Source organism: Scyliorhinus canicula, chromosome 14 (genome assembly GCF_902713615.1).
Source record: "Scyliorhinus canicula chromosome 14, sScyCan1.1, whole genome shotgun sequence".
Taxonomy (NCBI): domain Eukaryota; kingdom Metazoa; phylum Chordata; class Chondrichthyes; order Carcharhiniformes; family Scyliorhinidae; genus Scyliorhinus; species Scyliorhinus canicula.
The window spans coordinates 29,743,945-29,762,995 of record NC_052159.1 but is presented as its reverse complement, the minus strand read 5'-3'; the positions used below and the strand labels follow the sequence as shown (position 1 = coordinate 29,762,995).

Sequence of the window (19,051 nt, the reverse complement as noted above, 5' to 3'; positions counted from 1 at the left end):
GGGGGGGGTTATACTGTTGTTGTTTGTAATGCCAAAAAATACCTCATTAAAATGGTTTGTTTAAAAAAAAGATCAGCCTGAACTTTACGCTCCCCACCCGCCCCCAGTGAGTTTTGAGGCAAGAGGGGAGGGTTACACTGCATGGATTGGATCCCACTCTTTCCCCAATTAAGGCCCTTAGGTTGCCACTTAATTGTCACTTAAGGGCCCTTTCCCTCAGCCTCAGTTTTTAGGCTGGTGAGTGAATGACAGATCAGTAGGGAAGCAGACAAATACCGAAACCCACATCTCAAGCGGGAAGGTGGAGAGGGATCGTCGCCCCAGTCTGATGGTGGGCACCCTCCCCTGGAGACAGAGAGACCTGCAGACCTCCGTCCCTCCAGGTCTATCCCCCGGGGCCGCAAATACTCTTGGGGCACCCTAGGCGATACCTACCGCCCCCTTCCTGGGTCTCTGCCACTTGCCTTCCCTGTGGCACACTGCACCAAATTCCAGGCACGTTACTGCAGTGCCTCTTCTGACCTCTGCAGTGCTATGCCTGGAGGAGGTGGAAAGCAGCCATGGCAGCTCTCGAAGGCAGGACTCACACCCAGGTGAGAACGGAAGTTGTTAGAGCGTGAAATGACAGCGGGCATGTTGGAGTCGATGGGGATGTGCTCCTCCACCAGCCCCTATCATCCTAAAAATTTCGGTCATGGTTACACCTCATTCTTAAAGGTACAAGAGAGTATCTCAACAGCGCACCCTCTGGTGAAGTAGAGTATCACTGATAATAACTTTTGGATTTCTGCACAATTCTGCACACGTAGAGACTCCAGAAGTTGCTGTCAGTTTCAGTGGAGTGACGATGCAAATGCTGACAGTTTCACCATTATTATCAATAAATCTACATAAATCTAGACTTGTATACAGTGCAATGTCACAGTGGCTAGCACTGTTGCTTCACAGCGCCAGGGTCCCGGGTTCGATTCCCGGCTTGGGTCACTGTCTGTGTGGAGTCTGCACCTTCTCCCTGTGTCTGCGTGGGTTTCCTCCGGGTGCTCCGGTTTCCTCCCGCAAGTCCCGAAAGACGTGCTTGTTAGTTAATTTGGACATTCTGAATTCTCCCTCAGTGTACCCGAACAGGCGGAGTGTGGTGTCTAGGGGGTTTTCACAGTAACCTCATTACAGTGTTAACGTAAGCCTACTTGTGACAATAATAAAGATTATTATTATTATTATATATTCCACTATATAAATCTTATTGTGTATTATGCCATACAATATAAATGGTGCTTCCTGCCACATACCTTTAATTTATTCCATGTGTTATTGCATAAAAATGAATTATTCTTATAATAATTTTAATAAATATTATAATACTATGCTAGAATAGGCATTACAATATAATGCATGTTATATTACATATATTAGGCGGAATGAGTGATCGTGCCCTCCCAGCATTGGTGAGCAAGTAGGAGGTAAACCTCCATGACCTGGAACTCGTCCAAAACTCTGCTGCCTGCATCCTAACTTGCACGAAGCTCAACCCAACCATCACTCCTCTTCTCGCTGACCTCCAATGGTTCCCTGTCTGGCAACACCTTGATTTAAATTGTCTCAATCCTTGTTTTCAAATCATTCCATGGATTCTCCCTTTCCGATCTCCTGCAGCCAGCCCTACACCTCGGCGGGATCTCTGCTCACCTCCAATCCCGGCCTCCCCGATTTGAAGCGATCCACCGCCGATTGACACATTTCCACAGTTTTCTGAAAGTTGTGCGACAAGAAGCGTGTTTCAGAATTTGTCAACAAAAAAATGATGAATGGCTTAAACTCGATTGCCAATCTGCTGACGGTGGGGGAGGGAACTTTGGGTTCAGCTTCCCAGGTCCCTCCAAGGAAGGGGCATCTCACTGTTTACCTGTCACAGCTTCATGTTCCTTTAGACGCTGTGCTTGTGGCAAGAAACTTAAAAATTGTTCAATAGCTGTAATAGGCAGCACATGAGGACCAGAATTTAAAATGAGTTTTGGAATTGGAGTCAGTCATGCACATTTCACAGCTTTGACACACGCCAAACATTGCTGCGTTATTAATGCTGCAAATGTCCAACATCACCCTTTATAAACCGACACCTGATTCTATAGAATTGCAGTGGATAGTGATAGCTGGTTTACTGATCTTCTTTACTGATTACTAATTGGTTCAATATTTCTCTCTGACAGGGCTACATGAGGCCTCTGAAGCAACCAGAGAATTCATGCATCTGTGACCTGGCCCTTGTGGACGATATGTTTTTCCAGATTCCAGAAATCCTGGAGCATCACGAGAAGTTCTTAGAGCAGGCTCACCATTGTGTCCAAAACTGGCACGAGAAGCAGAAAGTGGGCGACCTGATGATTGAAACAGTGAGTACTGCACAAACGTACACAGCTTCCAAATACAGAAAAATAAACACTGAGCTGGAGTGGGGTTGGAAGGAGCTGAGTTCTGGCTGGCGGACACCATTTGCTCCGTGTATTCTTGCAGCTGTTTCTCCTTCACAAAGCAAGTCTGAAGCAAGCTCTAGGCTGATTTAAGGGCAGCCTTGGAGAGGATAACATGTTAGTACTTTACTCCTCTTCTGACACCATTGAATATATTTCAACAGAAGGGTCAGCCTGTACTGGAGCATATCAATATTATTGATTTTGCGAGTCACACTGAGCTTGTTTGTCCAGTGCAGCTGTGATGGTTTCGCTGGCTGAGACATATCGCAGTGTCATCTATACTGTACTCTTTATAATGGAGCCTATGTTGGAAGCGGTGCATTTAATGCGCAGTATGGTGAGCTATGCTGGCTGCACTGTGAGCATTTTAAGATATGGTGGACTAAGATTCAAAAATGTTTTCTGAAGAGTATATTTTAGATTGGCTGTACCATTCAAAGTAGCAAGACAACACTTTGCATTTCCACAGTCATCAATGCAGTAAAACGTCCCGAGGTGCTTCACGGGAGCGTTAGTCAAACAGGATTGACACTGAGGGGCAACTGGATCGGTGATGATTTGTCCTCTACGCCCAGGTGGGATTTTCCAGTCCCACCAAAAGTCAATCGACTTTTGGTTGACCTGCCATGGTGGGTCCTGCCGTGGTGGGACCAGGAAATCCTGGCCCCGGTCTTTTATTCGTTTGTTTGTTTGTTATTTCCAGCACAGAAGGAGGCCATTCGGCCCCGTTTGACTGCACCGGCTCCCAAAATAGCAATCGGGCTAGTTCCATTCCCCAGCCCTATCTCCGTAGCCCTCATAAGTGTATCACTTTCAAAATTTAGAACAAAGTTAATGTGGTTCTAAGACTTTAGCAATTTGCCAGTTTTCCCCGTCGTGTTTCATATATATATATACATAGATCTACATATACGAAACAGTACCTCCACTTTGTAATCAGGCTGGCCTGTGATGCATTTAGTGGAAAGCTGCATATATTTTATATTTACAAGGTTGTTGCCGCTGAGAAAAACCATTAAAAGTCAGCAATCCGGTAATTAGAATTGGAAATGTTATGGACTACAGCATGGCCTCAAGGTTTACATGACTGGATAAATCACTCTGGCTTTGTTAAAGTTTATGACGTTATCTAAACTCCTCAATCATGTTAGTAATCTTTGTTTAACACCTCAGATTCAAGCTGACCGTTATTTTGTATTGCAAAAAAAAACTTAATGGCTGGAGGGGCTGCATCTTATCTCCTGTACCTTCCATATTGCGAGACAAGGAGAGTAAATGTGCTTCCGTATGTTGGCTTGTAAGAGTAACTACCTGGGGAGTAAAATCAGAATAAGATAAAAAGACAGCAGAAAATGCTGGAAATACTCAGAATAAGATACACGTTACTTCTGTTCCTGTTCTACCTGCAGTGAACGCTGAAAGGTTTATATTCCTGGTGGGTATTCCTTTAATATTTCCAAAATTAAGATTCATGACCCTAGAATTTGTGCAGAACTATTATATTTATGTGACTTGGACCACTGCCATTCTTTCCATGTGTTTGTTTGATAAAGAAAAACCCTTCAGAATTACCTGTGAAAATCCTTTGTCAAAGGCAGAGTTGGCAACCATGGCCACAGACACAGTGGAGCTCCAGCCATCCTTGGTAAAAAATGAGTTTTTATTTACTACTGCTACTATTACCAGTTAATCTCCTGGGGAGGTTACACATAGTGCAGTCTTTGGGTGAAGTGTTAGATGGCAGGGTACTTCTGGACCAGTGCATGCAGTTAGTTGTACGTAGTTCAGTACCCAATTTGAAGTCATACATTCAGTTCTATTATTTTGTTTCCACCATAAAATCCTACGATCACATTTATAATAGAAAATGCCTATGTAAACCATCACGCTGTAATTAGACTCTTCTGCTAGTGATGGTATTCCAGTGTGACTGGTTCACTTAGGCTGTATACATTGCAAATATCATATTGGAATTTCAATTGAAAAAATTAGGCTTTAAGATTTTTTAAAGATATATTTGTGAAAACATTGCTCCTCTTCCCCTCTAAAAGTGGTTCAATATTAATTTAAGCAGGAAGAAACTGCACAGTTTTGCAGTAACAGACAAACCTTGCAGGACCTGGTTGAACATGCTGTATCAACATTTATTGGTAATGCAACAGTAAAGCTATTTGTTCTTGGGTCTGCCCGAAACCTGTTGGCCTTCCAGTGCAAATAGGTGTCCTCGACTCTGTGTTGCAGACTGGCATATCCCCAGGTCCAGGACTAGGTGCTGAGGGGCACACTAAAGCTTGGTACAGCTGCTGCAGAGACGCAATGGGGAAAGGTCACTATCTGAGGCCTTCAGCCATAATAGACCAAGGAAAGAGCAAATGATTGGGATCACTATTTCAGGAGGTTAGAATACTCCAATGGCTGAGGATGATTTAGTATCTAATGATTGCAAAATTTCATTGCTGGACCTGAACAAGTTTATTTTCCAAACAGAAACTATATTTTATAAAATTTGTAGAGGTACAGTACATAGCATTTCAAATTGAAAATTACCCAAAGTGCAATAAAATTTAACTTTTCTCCATGCAACATGTTCCATTCAGAGGTGCCTCAAAATAATTGCAATACTATTGATATTTGTGATATACATACCATGTCAGGCAAACAGCCCAAGGGCTTATACAGTTTCCAGCCCTCAGTCTACTAGGCCAAAGGGCTTCAGATAGCGATCTTTCACCGAGTTGATGGCGCTCCAGTCACAGTTGATGTCTATCTTGGTGCGCAGCCCTGGGAACACCCAAAAGAACATAGAATCTGCTTCACGTGCTGCTCGGGCTGAACCTCGACAAAATTCACTGGGGGGGATTTTTCGGTTCTTCCCACTGGCAGGGTCTTCCGAAGTTAACACCCCGCGGTGGGTTCTCCAGCAGTGGGGCTAGTGAGCTATGCAAATTGCCACTGATTTTGGTGGAACTGGAAGATTCCGCCAATGGGCAATAGCTCACGGAGGGGCCGAAAATCCCAGGTACTGCACCTCTCCCAGACTTTCCTGCAAAGGTACATTCTAAGGCGAAGGACAATGGTCCCTTCCCCACCACAGCCACCTCGAAGGCAACATGAGCCGGAGGCTAGGCGACTGGTGAGCAGGAAGGCTCTAACAAGGAGACTCCTTCACATCACCAGCCTAGCTACACCTTAGTGCTTATTTGAAAGTTCTAACAATAAGGCATTCTGTCAAATGATTGACTATCTGCTCATCCAATAGGATTTACCATCTCCTTTTCCACCAAGGTTTCAAGGATGTTATGTGCCGACCACTGCCTGATGCATCTGTGGTCAAAGGTGCTTTTCTGCATAAACGTTGCCACGAGCAATAGATACGGCATGATCCCACTGCTTGGAGCATTCTGCCGCAATGTGGCCAGACCCCCATCCTTTGTGACACTGGTGACATGTGGAACCTCAGCATGCAGTGAAAGGTGCTGCCTGCATGCAGAGGTTCAACAGATAGCTTGCTGCAGCCACACACAAAGGTGACCATCAGGATGAGAGCAATGCTGGGGCTGGTTCTTTCCCCCCCCCCCAAGCCCCTTTTTGTACATTGCGAAGCCAGTCTATTTTGACATCCAAATCAAGCGGAAAATGGTTTGGATGATCACCAAAGCACAGGAGTGAGGTTTGGGCCACACTTGCGCCGACAATACTGATTGCACCTCGCACCTGATGACCAGGTTGTTACCCACAACAGAGAAAGAGTGTCCACATTCCCAGGTTTTGTTTTCTCATAGCTACTCGCTCCTTCCAGTATTTAGCGCACATCCAGCACCACCAGCACTTTCAGGTAGCCTGACCTGACGGTAAAGGAGACAAAGTGTCGATTGGCCCAGTTTCCAAAGAACTTGGCCTTGTTCTTGCTATGCTTTATCTCAGTCCCAAAGCCCATTCAAACTGCTTTCAGATGCTTACCTGATCGCGCACCAACTGCTGATCTGAGCAGAGACAGCGGTACCATGGATGCTGTGATCTGAGTCCCTCAACAGCCTAGGATTGTTAGCCCTCTTATGCCTCATCCTTCCTGATCGGACTCAGCCAAATATTTGATACAACATACAAACAGGATAAGGGAAAGAGGAGAGCACTGCCTGACTCCTACCCATTGATTGAAACAGTGCCACTGATCTGAGCAGGCCATAGCCTCTGCCTTAAGAAGGAGTATTTATGGATTCCAACTTCCACAAGCTTTCCGCTGGGGATACTGGTGAAACCACCACATTATAACTGGGTGTTAGTAGAATGGGTAGAAGCTACATAGCAGCAGATCCAAGTTGACATACTTTTATTTTTCATTCCTTTGCTGATGGGCCAGAATATCAACATTCATAATTTGCTAACTGATAGCACAGAGCCAAGTCCGGCATTCGATTTTCATACTTTTATTCTTTGCTGCCATGCCTTCTCCATGTTTAACGACTCAATGATTGGTTTATTGGGTGTGCTGTTACTTCATTGCTTCTGCAAGGTATTTTTGTACCACATCTTGAAGACAATATTTAACTGTTCTGTGGGCCTCTCTGCTGTATTTTTCTATGTTCTGTGCTACTGCTGTGTATGGGACATACCGTGCAATAATTGACTTCCTCCTTTACAACTCTTTTAAAGTACTGAATTGGCTATTAATCGCTTTAGGACATCATGAGATTAGTTCTTTCCAACTTTCACGTGGAGGGTTACTGGGCACAGGTTGTGTGCTCATCTGTCTGAACTTGCACGTCTGTAGTAACAAACAGAGGTGAGCATCTCTGACTTAGGCACTCATTTGCTGAATACCATTTTGCCGGTATGGCTATTGGAGAGATGACCCCTTGTTGCAACGTGTTCAGTCTTGCTCTTCACTTTGTCTAAGAGTGGGTGAAGAACATTCCTCGGCGTGAAGAGGCACATTGGCCTAAAATCCATCTTTCGGCTTACATTTAATTTTTTTCTAAAATAGGGATGGAAATCCCTTTCTGAATACATTACTGGACTGATTGTCAGCAAATTCATCAACCTTGTAATTGAGCCTCAACTGCAAATATACTTTTCTGCTCAATAATGATCTCTCCAGGTTCTGTATAACTTTATCCTTATATCATAATTTCACCAAATGTTGGCCTAACACTTTCAGAATGTGGAGATGCAAGCGTTGGACTAGGGTGGGCGCAGTAAGAAGTCTTACAACACCAGATTAAAGTCCAACAGGTTTGTTTGGAAACACTAGCTTTCAGAGCGCAGCTCACCTTCTTACTATCACTTTCAGTGTAGCCCTCCTGGACCTTGCAATTGAGTGGAGGACGCTGTAACATAATGGAGGACATTTGGCTCTTGAAGCCTGCTCTGCCATTCATCATAGAATCTCAGCAGTGCAGAAGGAGGCCATTCGGCCCATCGAATCTGCAGCGACCCCCCCGAATGAGCACTCCACCCAGGTCCACTTCCCCATCCACCCCAACCCCATAACCTGACCTGAACTAAGGGGCAATGTAGCATGGCCAATCCACCTAACCCACACACCTTTAGACTGTGGGAGAAAACCGAGCACCTCAGAGGAAACCCACGCAGACATGGGGAGAACGTGCAACCTCCACACAGTCACCCAAGGCCGGAACTGAACCCATGTCCCTGGCACTGTGAAGCAGCAGGGCTTACCACTGTGCCACCCACATGATCATGGCTGACCATCCAACTCAATAGTCTGATCCTGCCTTCCCTCCATATCCTTTGATCCTCTTCGCCCCAAGTGCGATATCTGTTTGTTTGATAATCACACCTGTGAAGCTTGGGACACTTTACTACGTAACAATATTAATACAAATTGTTGTTGATGTATGGGAGTGTATTTCATAAAATAATAACCCCTTGTAGCGATTGATTACTTGGTAAATGAGTGTACCAGGAGGCCTAATCAACATGACTAACTTTTAAAATAAATTTAGAGCACCCAATTCATTTTTGTTCAATTAAGGGGCAATTTAGCGTGTTCAATCCACCTACCCTGCACATCTTTGGGTTGTGGGGGTGAAACCCACGCAAACACGGGGAGAATGTGCAAACTCCACACGGACAGTCACCCAGAGCCTTGATCGAACCTGGGACCTCGGCGCCATGAGGCATCAATGCTAACCACTGCGCCACCGTGCTGCCCGACTAACTAGCTTTTAAGCGGACTCACCAGTTGTCTAGTTTTAAGGAAAAGCTGAGCAGTGGCCATTCACCACAGCTCTACCTAGTAGCTTCGTTTTTTTGCTTCAAGATGCTGATAGATATTTCCAACTTTTTCTGGTTTTATTTCAAACCGGTGAAAAAGAATTGGGCAGAGGATGTTTAGATGAGGAGGTGATCAAATTCAGGGCTATGCTTTTTTCTGATGATAACATTAATTTGCTTAATTCTAGCCTGTTCTGAAACACAGCAGTTTTGAAAGTAATTATTGGAGCACTTTGAGAAAGAGTCAGAGAAATATGGCACAAGATATAAGTTAAGGAAAGGATAAATATGATGAAAAAAATGCATTTCATTGCGAGTGAAATCTGTCACATTAGTGTTTGAACTCACTTATACTTGGACCAGTGCTATAATTCAGGCCTAAATATTCAACTACTGAACAGGCATTCACAGGGTTATTCGAATGGTTCTGAGATTACTTTGTAACCTGGGCTGAGTGTGCACAGTGTGGGCTATCCTCTGTAAGCTGAGGTGCCTTGGTATATTTTGCAAATACTCAGGATAGGGTTGTGGAGCTTTTGCAGTTATACTAGGCATTTTCTTCCACCTAGTTCAGGATTTATCTATCGGAATGCTGAGGACAATTAATGTGGTTTCATCATTCAGAAGTTGTAATTTCGGGTGCAGTATTTGGAATTGCTGAGGATCAATTAATGGAACTGTTCAGTTTTACTGGATGACCAACTCTAGTATTGATGCAAGGTGGTTTCACGCCATGCCAGTGCTGAAGCTATACTCTAAACCCAGTCTGGAAAATTCACCCCGTGTCTGTGTGGGTCTCACCGCCACAACCCAAAATGTGCAGGGTAGATGGATTGGCCACGCTAAATTGCCCCAAATTGGAAAAAAAAAGAATTGGATACTCTAAATTTATTTATTTATTTTCTATTATTATTATTACGAGTGCAGTAATCACCAAGCTAGGTAATAGCTTCCACTGTGGCTAAATGGAGCTCACTGAGTACTCTGCTAAATTCTGTCAGAGGGCAGTCTTCAGTGATGTGCGCCACTGATTGGGGTGCAACGCAGCAGCAGTACTGGTTCCCTGCAAGGCCCCATGTGTGCCAATTTGCTGCATTAAGGCCTGGGCCAGTACAGAAACGATTGAGTGCCCAATGTTGGCGTGGCAGGTTGAAGCCGAGTGGGTGGGCTGTGGGATCTGTGATGAAGAAGAGAATTCTAATGGCCTCATGTTTGTTCACTTTCCTGCTGCCAAAGGTCCTCTGCTGTTATAAAGCGGCATGGTGGCACAGTAGTTAGCACTGCTGCCTCATAGCGCCAGGTTCCCAGGTTCAATTCCAGCCTTGGGTGACTGGCTGTGTGCAGTTTGCGCATTCTCCCTGTGTCTGCGTGGGTTTCCTCCGGGTGCTCTGGTTTCCTCCCACAGTCCAAAAATGTGCAGCTTCGGTGGGTTGGCCATTCTATATTGCCCCTTTGTGTCCAAAGATGTGCAGGTTAGTGAGTTGGCCATGATCAATGAGTGAGGTTACAGGGATAGGCCGGGGGAGTGGGCCGAGGTGGAATGTTCTTTCAGAGGGTCAAATGGCCTCCTTCAGCACTGTAGGATTCTATAGATTCTTATTGGCATGGTTTCTTAGCCTTACAGGCTGGCGTGCTGGGAGATAAGCAGCAGATGGATTGATAAGGTCCTTGTGTAGCAGCAGGTTTGGGTTGTTCTAAGCCGTCTCCTGAAGCTCTCTTGTTGCGACCTCCCTCCTTATGTCAGGGGGCAGGTTGTTGCTCAGGAGCTGGAGCCAGGGGAGTTGAGTTGATTGGTGGATACCTGAGACAATGTGCATTGTTGTGTTGCGCTAGGTACTTACAAGACTGGCGTGACATAAGTTGGACGGTACTGGTGCACAGTGCTCCACAGTCGTATAGACAATAGCAAGAACTGAGGTCCTTAGGATTTGAGTATCTGCATCGTGCAAAAGTCAGCAAGTTTGCTGAAGACGTTGTTTCGCATTTTGGTCTTTGCTGCTGTCTTGCTCAGATATTTTGTGTATGTCAGTGTTCCATCAAGGGTAACACTAAGATAGGTGGATGTTGTTCGTGATTTAGTCTCTTGGCCATTCAGGAAGATGTTAAGTTCCTGCTTGGCGCTGGCATTGTGGAGGTGGATGGACTTGAGACTATTTTGTTGCTGTTGGTGTGAAGGCACCATGTCACACATTAGCTGGCCACCTTTACAACATTATTGTTTAGTTTTGCCTCTCCGTACTTAAGAATGGACTAATTGCATTGGAAACAATTCAGTGAAGATTTACTCAACTGATCCCTGGGTTAGGAGATTTATCTTAAAAATAAAGTTGGACAGGCTGGGCCAGTAGCCATTGGAGTTTAGAAGAATAAGAGATGTTTCGATTGAAACATACAAGATCCTGAGAGCACTTGACAAGGTGGATGGTGGCAAGATGTTTCTATTTACGAGAGACTAAAACTAGAGGACATAGTTAAAAATAAGAGGAACCCCATTTAAGATAGAGATAAAGAGAATTTTTTCCTGTCAGACGGTCATGAATCTGCGGAGTTCTCTTCTCCAGAGAGCAGTGGAGGCAGGGTCACTGACTATTTTTAAATAGATCTTTGACTGACAAGGGGGTCAAAGGGTATCGGGGGTAGGTAGGAAAGTGGAGTTGAGACCACAATCAGATCAGGCACGATCCTGACGAATGGTGGAGCTGGCTCAAGTGGCCAAATGGCCATGAGCTGCTTCTAATTTGTAAGTTCGTATTTGGAAAGATGCCGGAATTCTCCAGCCATTTGCTGGTGGCGGGAATCTCTGGTCAGCTCTTCCCCGCCCACGGGTCTCCTGGTGTCGTGGGGTGGCTTTGATGGGAAATCCCATTGCCAGCAGCGAGAACAGGGAATCCCGCCACTACCGAACAGCATGCCATCTATTGCCACCAAGAAACATGCAGCTGAGAGGCCAGAGAATCATGCCCAAAACATTTGTTTTTTATCCAGGGTGGAGTGCCCTTTAACCCTTTAAATTACTTCCAGTACTGCAATAGGCCAATAAGTTAATTCTGGCAATTGGCCATTATGTCAGCTTCCGAGCCATATTGCTCAATAACGTTCCTCAGTCCTTGGTATTACTTCAGTGCCAGCTCCAGCTTTGCTTATTGCTGTTTTCATCTCATTGAGCCTGTGGTATATACGGGTTACAAACTATTGTGGCTGACTAGCAGTTAGTAACAAGCTGTAATTTACTCAATGGACTCAGATGACATCCACAATCTCCATTGAACTTGAATCCCGGAGTTCTGACGTCACCTAAAGCTCATGAATATACTGTAGCCGTATTACTCACTGCCCTCCATTCATAATTCCGAATGGTATTGGCGTATATTAAATTACATTGGTGAATGAATTTCTTCCCTTATGCACGAAGGAGCGCAACAGATACTGCTAACTGGAGAGTAATCTTTGGCAAAATAGCCTAGCTTGTTCATTAGCAAGCAGGGCACGATGAGTCATAGGACCCGATTCAACGGAAAAAAAAAAAAGAGTAACGTGTGGGCAGGTTAGCGGGTATTTCCCAGCGCATGTAGCCGAGGCCGCACTTAACTTAATTTCCTGCACTGAGGTTTTCCACTCGTCGTTGCAGGAAGTGATTGATCTCTCGATCCCCCAATGTGACCCCCGGACCTCCTCCATGCCCCAACCTACCTTTTGGGAGGTCCTCGAGCACCCCGCACCTCATCTCATAAGGCAGGGCACCCCAGGCCCGATCCCCAGAGTGTGCGAAATGCCTCCTTGGTACTTCCAGCCTGTCAGTGCCACCTGGGCACCCTGATGGTGCCAGGCTGACACCCAAGTGGCACTGCCTGGGTGATGGTGCCAGGCTGGCAGTGCCAAGTTGCCCTGGTGGCATCAGCAGTACCAGGGTGCCACTAGGCCTAGAGGTCAACCACCCCGAGGGCCTCTGATTGCCAGGGTGAGCCCCACCCATGTGCTGTTCTGCCTGATCCCCGTTTGTGGAGACCTGTACTAAACGGCACCCAGCTGGGGTCTTCTCGGTGAGGCCGTAAGGATCCCGGGGACTGGTTAGCTCTGGCGGAGACATATCCACTTTAATATGCAAATTTGGGCCCCGCCCACAAAAATCACGATATCTTAGATCTCGCGAGGCATGACAAGCTGGGTAAATCTCACAATATTTACTGGCCATGTCGCATCACTAGTCGGGCGCGACACTAGTCTATGATGGCAGCTTTCCAACTTGTGAGACAATGGTTCGCGCTGTGGTGGCCAATTCGGTGTTGAGCACCGACTGGTGTGGCTCAGGAGCCCCACTCTGGCATGGCAGCATCTGCCACAGAGAAAGACAGTGGGCTGAGGAGACACGGGATTTGGTGGCCTCTGACTTCTTTGGGCCCACTTAGCCAGTTGAGCTTTGTGCTTCTACTGCCTCCCAATGCCCCTCCAACAGTTAGCCCTCTCTCCTCCACAGAGGTCACGGCCATCAGTGACTATCCCAGTTGTCAGTGTCAATGTCCACCATGCTCACATCTTGCTTGCAAGTTGTGATTGGAGGAAGAGCTTGGACACCCAGTCAGTCATGATCCAGTGGCGAGTTCATTGTACAGAAGGTCTTTTGGTTTGCGACCATCATCTATCTGATAAACATGGCTGAGCCAGCGCAGATATCATTGGCTTAGCAATGCTGATAGAATTAGCACACCCCAGGACATCTGACTTGGTGATTTTGTCCTGCCAGGAATTGCTGAGGATACATCTGAGACAGCGACTGTGGAAACTATTCAGCCTTTCCTCAGGCCCAGCATATGTTGTCGAGGTCCCACTCCTGCAGAGGAATGTACTGAGGAAGCAGACTTGGTGGACTCAAGGTTTGGTGTTCTCAGTCAGGTTGCTGTTGTTCCACACTCTCTTACTTGCTTTGGGCACACAGCTTTTGTGATTCGTGTGTTGATTTCAGCGTCAAGTCACAGATTTCTGGTTGGTATGAGGCCTACACGTGTGGAACTATCTACAACCTTCAGCGTCACATTGTCAGTGTTGAGAGGTGGCAGTGTGGCAACATTATTCATAGAATTTACAGTGCAGAAGGAGGCCATTCGGCCCATCGAGTCTGCACCGGCTCCTGGAAAGAGCACCCTACCCAAGGTCAACCCTATCTCCACCCTCCACCCTATCCCCATAACCCAGTAACCCCACCCAACACTAAGGGCAATTTTGGACACTAAGGGCAATTTATCGTGGCCAATCCACCTAACCTGCACATCTTTGGACTGTGGGAGGAAACCGGAGCACCCGGAGGAAACCCACGCACACACGGGGAGGATGTGCAGACTCCGCACAGACAGTGACCCAGCGGGGAATCGAACCTGGGACCCTGGAGCTGTGAAACGATTGTGCTATCCACAATGCTACCGTGCTGGACTGTGACATTTGTCATCCTGATGCTGATGGTCAGAACAAATTCTACAGGCGTGAGAGAGTCTGTCCGTTTGCCGCTGGAAGGTGTTCCTCAATATGGAATGCTAATGTGATATGTTCAGCATAGATGATAAAGACTTGCACATATTTGTCTTGGATCTCAGATGAACAAGGCTGAAGAACATTCTTTCAGTTCTAATATGTAAGTAAACACTTGATGATGTGAAGGCATATGGCAGCAGCAAATAGAAGAATGTGCCAAAGAGTGTCAGTGCCAGCACGCAACCCTGATTATTAATAATAATAATAATGACCCGACTGTGGGTCTCAAAGAGTTCTGAGGTTGCCCTGCCATAGCTGACCGTGCCCATCATGTTGCCATGGAAAGAGGAGATCACATGTTTCAGCTTTGGCGAGCAGCCAGTTTTCTCCAGTGGCTTAAATAGACCACCTCTGCTGACATGGTGGCGTGACTTGCTGAGATTGATGAAGGTAATATATAGCAGCCTTCTTTTCAGGTGGTATTTCATCAGCATCTACAACTTTGCCTATGGCAAGCAAGTTACTAGCTTTGTTAAGCTCCTGCACTGTGGATTCCATATCCAGCTTTGCCCATGATTGGCCATCTTTCTATGGTGTCTGGAGCTTCCTCAGTGACAGTATCCTCTCTAATGTACAACCCAAGGTATAGTTCCATCCATCCCTCCAGTTCGTTATTGTAGTCAGTGATGACCTCCGCTGCCTTTCTTTTCAGTGGAACCATTAGCTTAGCTGGTGGACCTGTTGTCATTTTGATCCCTTCATACATACCTGACATTCCCTATGTCAAAGCACATTTGGATATTCTGGCAGAACTGAAACTAGTAGTCATTGACGTACCGCCTAGCAGTTTGCATTTTTTGAGTGGCTTTTAGTACATTCAGAGTTTTCCCACTCGGATCTTTCTTCTAATTAATGAGAGAAGGCTGCTTGGCTTCATTGGTGATATTAACCTTGAACCAGTCAGCATTTTCCACTCTTGCTTCCCACATGTTGAGAGATGGTGCCTCGCAATATGTTGCATTTTGTTTCTGCACTCTATGGGGAGTGCAGGAGAGTGCCTGATCAATTGATTCACGGAACTGTTGGCTTTTATCTGGGCAGGCAGGATAGATGATGTTGATAAGGGCATGACATTTCTGTTTTAAATGAAAAAGCTACAAGGTGCATCGTAGCCCTGCACACCAGGGAGTGGTGGGTAGGATCTGTGGGTATGTTAAGAGTCAAATCTGGTTATGATCAGATCCAGCTGGTGCCAATGCCCTGATCTTGGATCGCTTGTATGGTTTATTCTGAAAGGTGTTGGTTACATAATGCTCATGGTAACAGTAAAGCAGTACAGTACAGTAAAGTAACAGTAAAGTAGTCTCTGTCTTCATTATATTCCCCACACTAACCGAGTAACTTGTGCTAAGGCGTGCCAACATCAATAGTCACCTCAGCGTCTTGAAAGGGCAATAGTTGAGAGCATTGAACACCATCCCATGAGTGATTCCCAGCCTTGGTTCGGGAACCAATCCCCAATCATTTCTTATATCCTGTGGAAAAATTGTTTCCCACTTATGGCATTTCAACCTACTATGTGGTTTTCAGGATCCAATTGTGTTGTGAGTCCAAGGACTGTCTGTAAATCTTTTCTACACTCTCTCCAAACGGGCGAGAAATATTTTGGACTTTTTCCTCGAAAGTCCGGGGTGATTCTGTTTCCCAGGGGGCTAGCAGGGCCCCGGCATGCGTCCCGCAGCTCTGGCTGCTGGTGGGGCCCTGCTGTCCAGAACACGCGGCCGCGCATGCGCACGTCGGCCGTAGACTTGACCCTGCATGCGCGCGGCGGCCAACTTCGGCACGGTCGCCACCGACAGCGGGCCCACCGCCGATCGGTGGCCCCCAATCCCGGGCCTGCCCACTGCTGAGGCCCCCCCCCCCCCCACCGGAGTCAGATTCCCCCGCCCTGCCACCAGGACCGCATGTTCTCACTGGTTCTGTAGGAAGTGGGTGAGAAGCCCATCACCTGGATTAAATTTCACCCTTGACGAAAGATGTGATGACATTAGAGAGAGTGTAGAAAAGATTTACAGACAGCCCTTGGGTCTGAGCTCCCGCCGGGTGGTACCAGATGTAAACCATGCCGGCGGGATTTCGGCCGGTCGCCCGTGGAGAATCACCGCGGCGGCATATTTCAGCGGCCCCCGACCGGCGCTGCGGCGACTGCACAGGCGTGATTGCCGCCGATTCTCCGGTTGACGGAGTGTTTGCCGATCAATCAGAGCTGGCAGGTCTTCATTGTAGGCAGCACCACTGGGAGAGTGATGGTCCCTGCCGGTAATACTCCAGAAGCCCAGAATGAACGAGCAACCTAGGCCACAACTGTTTGAGGGCAGGATGAGGATCATAGGGAGTGAGCTCACTAGTTGGCAGAGGTAGCAGGTGGGTCAGAACGAAGTGAAGGGAGTTGCTCTCAGCCCCCACCAAATGCCAGATCCCTTGATCAGGCACTTAGTGCCGTTGAATGAGGGACACCCCACCCACTCACTCACTCTCTGAGAGCCTGCAAGAAAACCTGGCAGTCTTTGCTTTTCCGGGTCCTCTCACAGCGACTACCCCACCAATTCCTGGTTAAATACTGACGGAGGCTGATTAAGGCCCTTGAGTGGGCATTATTTGCCAACGTAAGGATCTCAATTTACAGTGGGGTGGGAAGGCCGTCCACAAACCTTCCTGCCCTGGACTTAACCAGGATACATAGAAACAGACAGAGAAAATTGAAACAGGAGGAGGCCATTCGGTCCTTTGAACCTGCTCTGCCATTCATTAGGATCATGGCTGATCATCAAGTTCAAACCCCTGTACCTGCCTCCGCCCCTCTCAATTTACACCCATTCAAATGATAATCCTATTTTTGCTACCGAAGTGGATAAACTCACATTTGTCCAAATTATACGGCATCTGTCATGCATATGCTCACTCACTCAGCCTGTGCAAATCCCACTGTGGTATCTCTGCATCCTCCTCAGAGCTCACCTTCCTACCCAACTTTGTGTCATCTGCAAATTTGGAGATAATACATTAATATATAATGTGAAGAGTTGGGGTCCTAGCACTGATCCCTGCGTAACCCCATCAGTCACTGCCTGCCAATCAGAAAAAGACCCATTTATTCCAACTTTTTGCTTCCTGTTTGCGAAACAGCTTTCTATCCATCTCAAGACACTACCCATAATCCCATATGCTTTAAATTTACGTGGTATTCTGCTAAGTGAGACCCTGTCGAAAGCCTTCTGAAAGTATAAATGAACCAGATCCACTGGTTCTCCCTGGTGCCATGTGAGAGTGCCTTTTAAGAAATGGGGTTTATCGAATAACTGAAGTGGGTGTACCTTTAAGAAATGGATGTTTATTAGAGAGCTGCAGTGATGTCGGAGAGTGGGTGGAGCTGGGCTGTCTGTCTGCTTTACTTTCGTTTTAGGCTGTCAGCTACAGAGTGTGGTAAGTTTCGTTTTGAGAGCTGGATAGCTGCAGGCAAAGCAAGGAGCTGCATAAGGATCTCTCTCTGCAAACTAAAGACTGTCTCCAAATGAATTGGGTGATTTCAAAATGCTGACGGCTCTCGATAGTGAATCTAAACCTGGGGCGGGATTCTGCCATAATCGGCAGGGCGGGCAACTCCGGCACCTTCAGGGGCTAGGCCCGCCCCGGAGTGGTTTGCGCCCCGGCGGGAAAGGGGCTTGGCACCACGCCAACCGGTGCCGCAGGGCCTCCACCGGCTGGCGTGAGTTGGCGCATGCGCGGGAGTGCCAGCGTGTGCTGGTGCCATCCCTGCGCATGCGCAGAGGGCTTTGTTTCCGCAACGGCAATGGCGGACTGCTACAGCCGTCAGTGCGGAACAATAGAGTGCCCCCATGGCACAGACCCGCCCGCGGATCGATGGGCCCCGATCACGGGCCAGGCTACCGGGGGGGCACCTCCCAGGGCCAGATCCCCCCCCCCCCCCCCGCGCCCCCCCAAGAACCCTGGAGGCCACCCGCGCTGCCAGGTCCCGCCGGTAAGGACCTACTCCAATTTAAGCCGGCGGGACTGGCAAAAGACGGGTGGAACTTCGGCCCATCGTGGGCCATAGAATTCGGGCAGTCCCGGGGCCCATTGAGTCGCGCCGGTCCCCGCCATTCTCAGAGGCGGGCGCGCAATTCACACCGGCCCGATGTTTTGGGGGCCGGAGAGTTTGGAGGACGGTGGGGGTGGGATTCACGCTGATCCCCAGTGATTTTCCGACCCGGCGGGGGTCGGAGAATCCTGCCCCTAATCTCTGTGTTAAAAAGGGTCATTTGTCTTCCAGATGTTGTTTGGGAATTTATTAAGGGTTATCTATCGAGTACTGTATTTTTTGGGGATTCATTGGTGTTGATAGTTGTTAAGATGTTTACTGTGGGTTTATAAAGTGTTAACTGGTTTCATAAATAAACATTGTTTTCATTTAAAAGTACTGTAAAGCTCTGTTGCACCACACCTGTAGAGTGGACCGCGTGCTCCCCATACCACAATCTAGGAAAAGTCGTGGGTCAGGTGAACTCATGATACATGTGAGGTTCTCTAAACCCTGGCATATAAACACTGGTCAATTCTATTAGTTACATATCAAAGGATTCTAGCAGATTTGTCAAGCATGATTTTCCTTTTGTAAACCCATGCTGACTTTGTCTAATTCTCCCACTGTTTTCCAAATGCTGTGCTATGAAATCTTTTTTGAATAGCGGGGTTACATTCACTACTCTCCAATCTGTAGGAACCATTCCAGAATCCAAAGAATATTTCAAAATGACCACCAATGGATCTACTATTTCTAGGGGCACTTCCTGAAATACTCTGGAATGAAGATTATCAGGCCT

General features: G+C 47.0%; 1 protein-coding gene across 1 annotated transcript in view; it reads left to right on the top strand.

The window, feature by feature from the left end:
- Nucleotides 1-19,051, top strand: part of LOC119977696 (rho guanine nucleotide exchange factor 17-like) — a 502,702-nt gene that overhangs the window by 315,644 nt on the left and 168,007 nt on the right. The window contains exon 3 of the mRNA XM_038818879.1: nt 2,208-2,390. Within this exon, the coding sequence (XP_038674807.1) occupies nt 2,208-2,390 (183 nt within the window). The remainder of the gene's footprint in view (nt 1-2,207; nt 2,391-19,051) is intronic.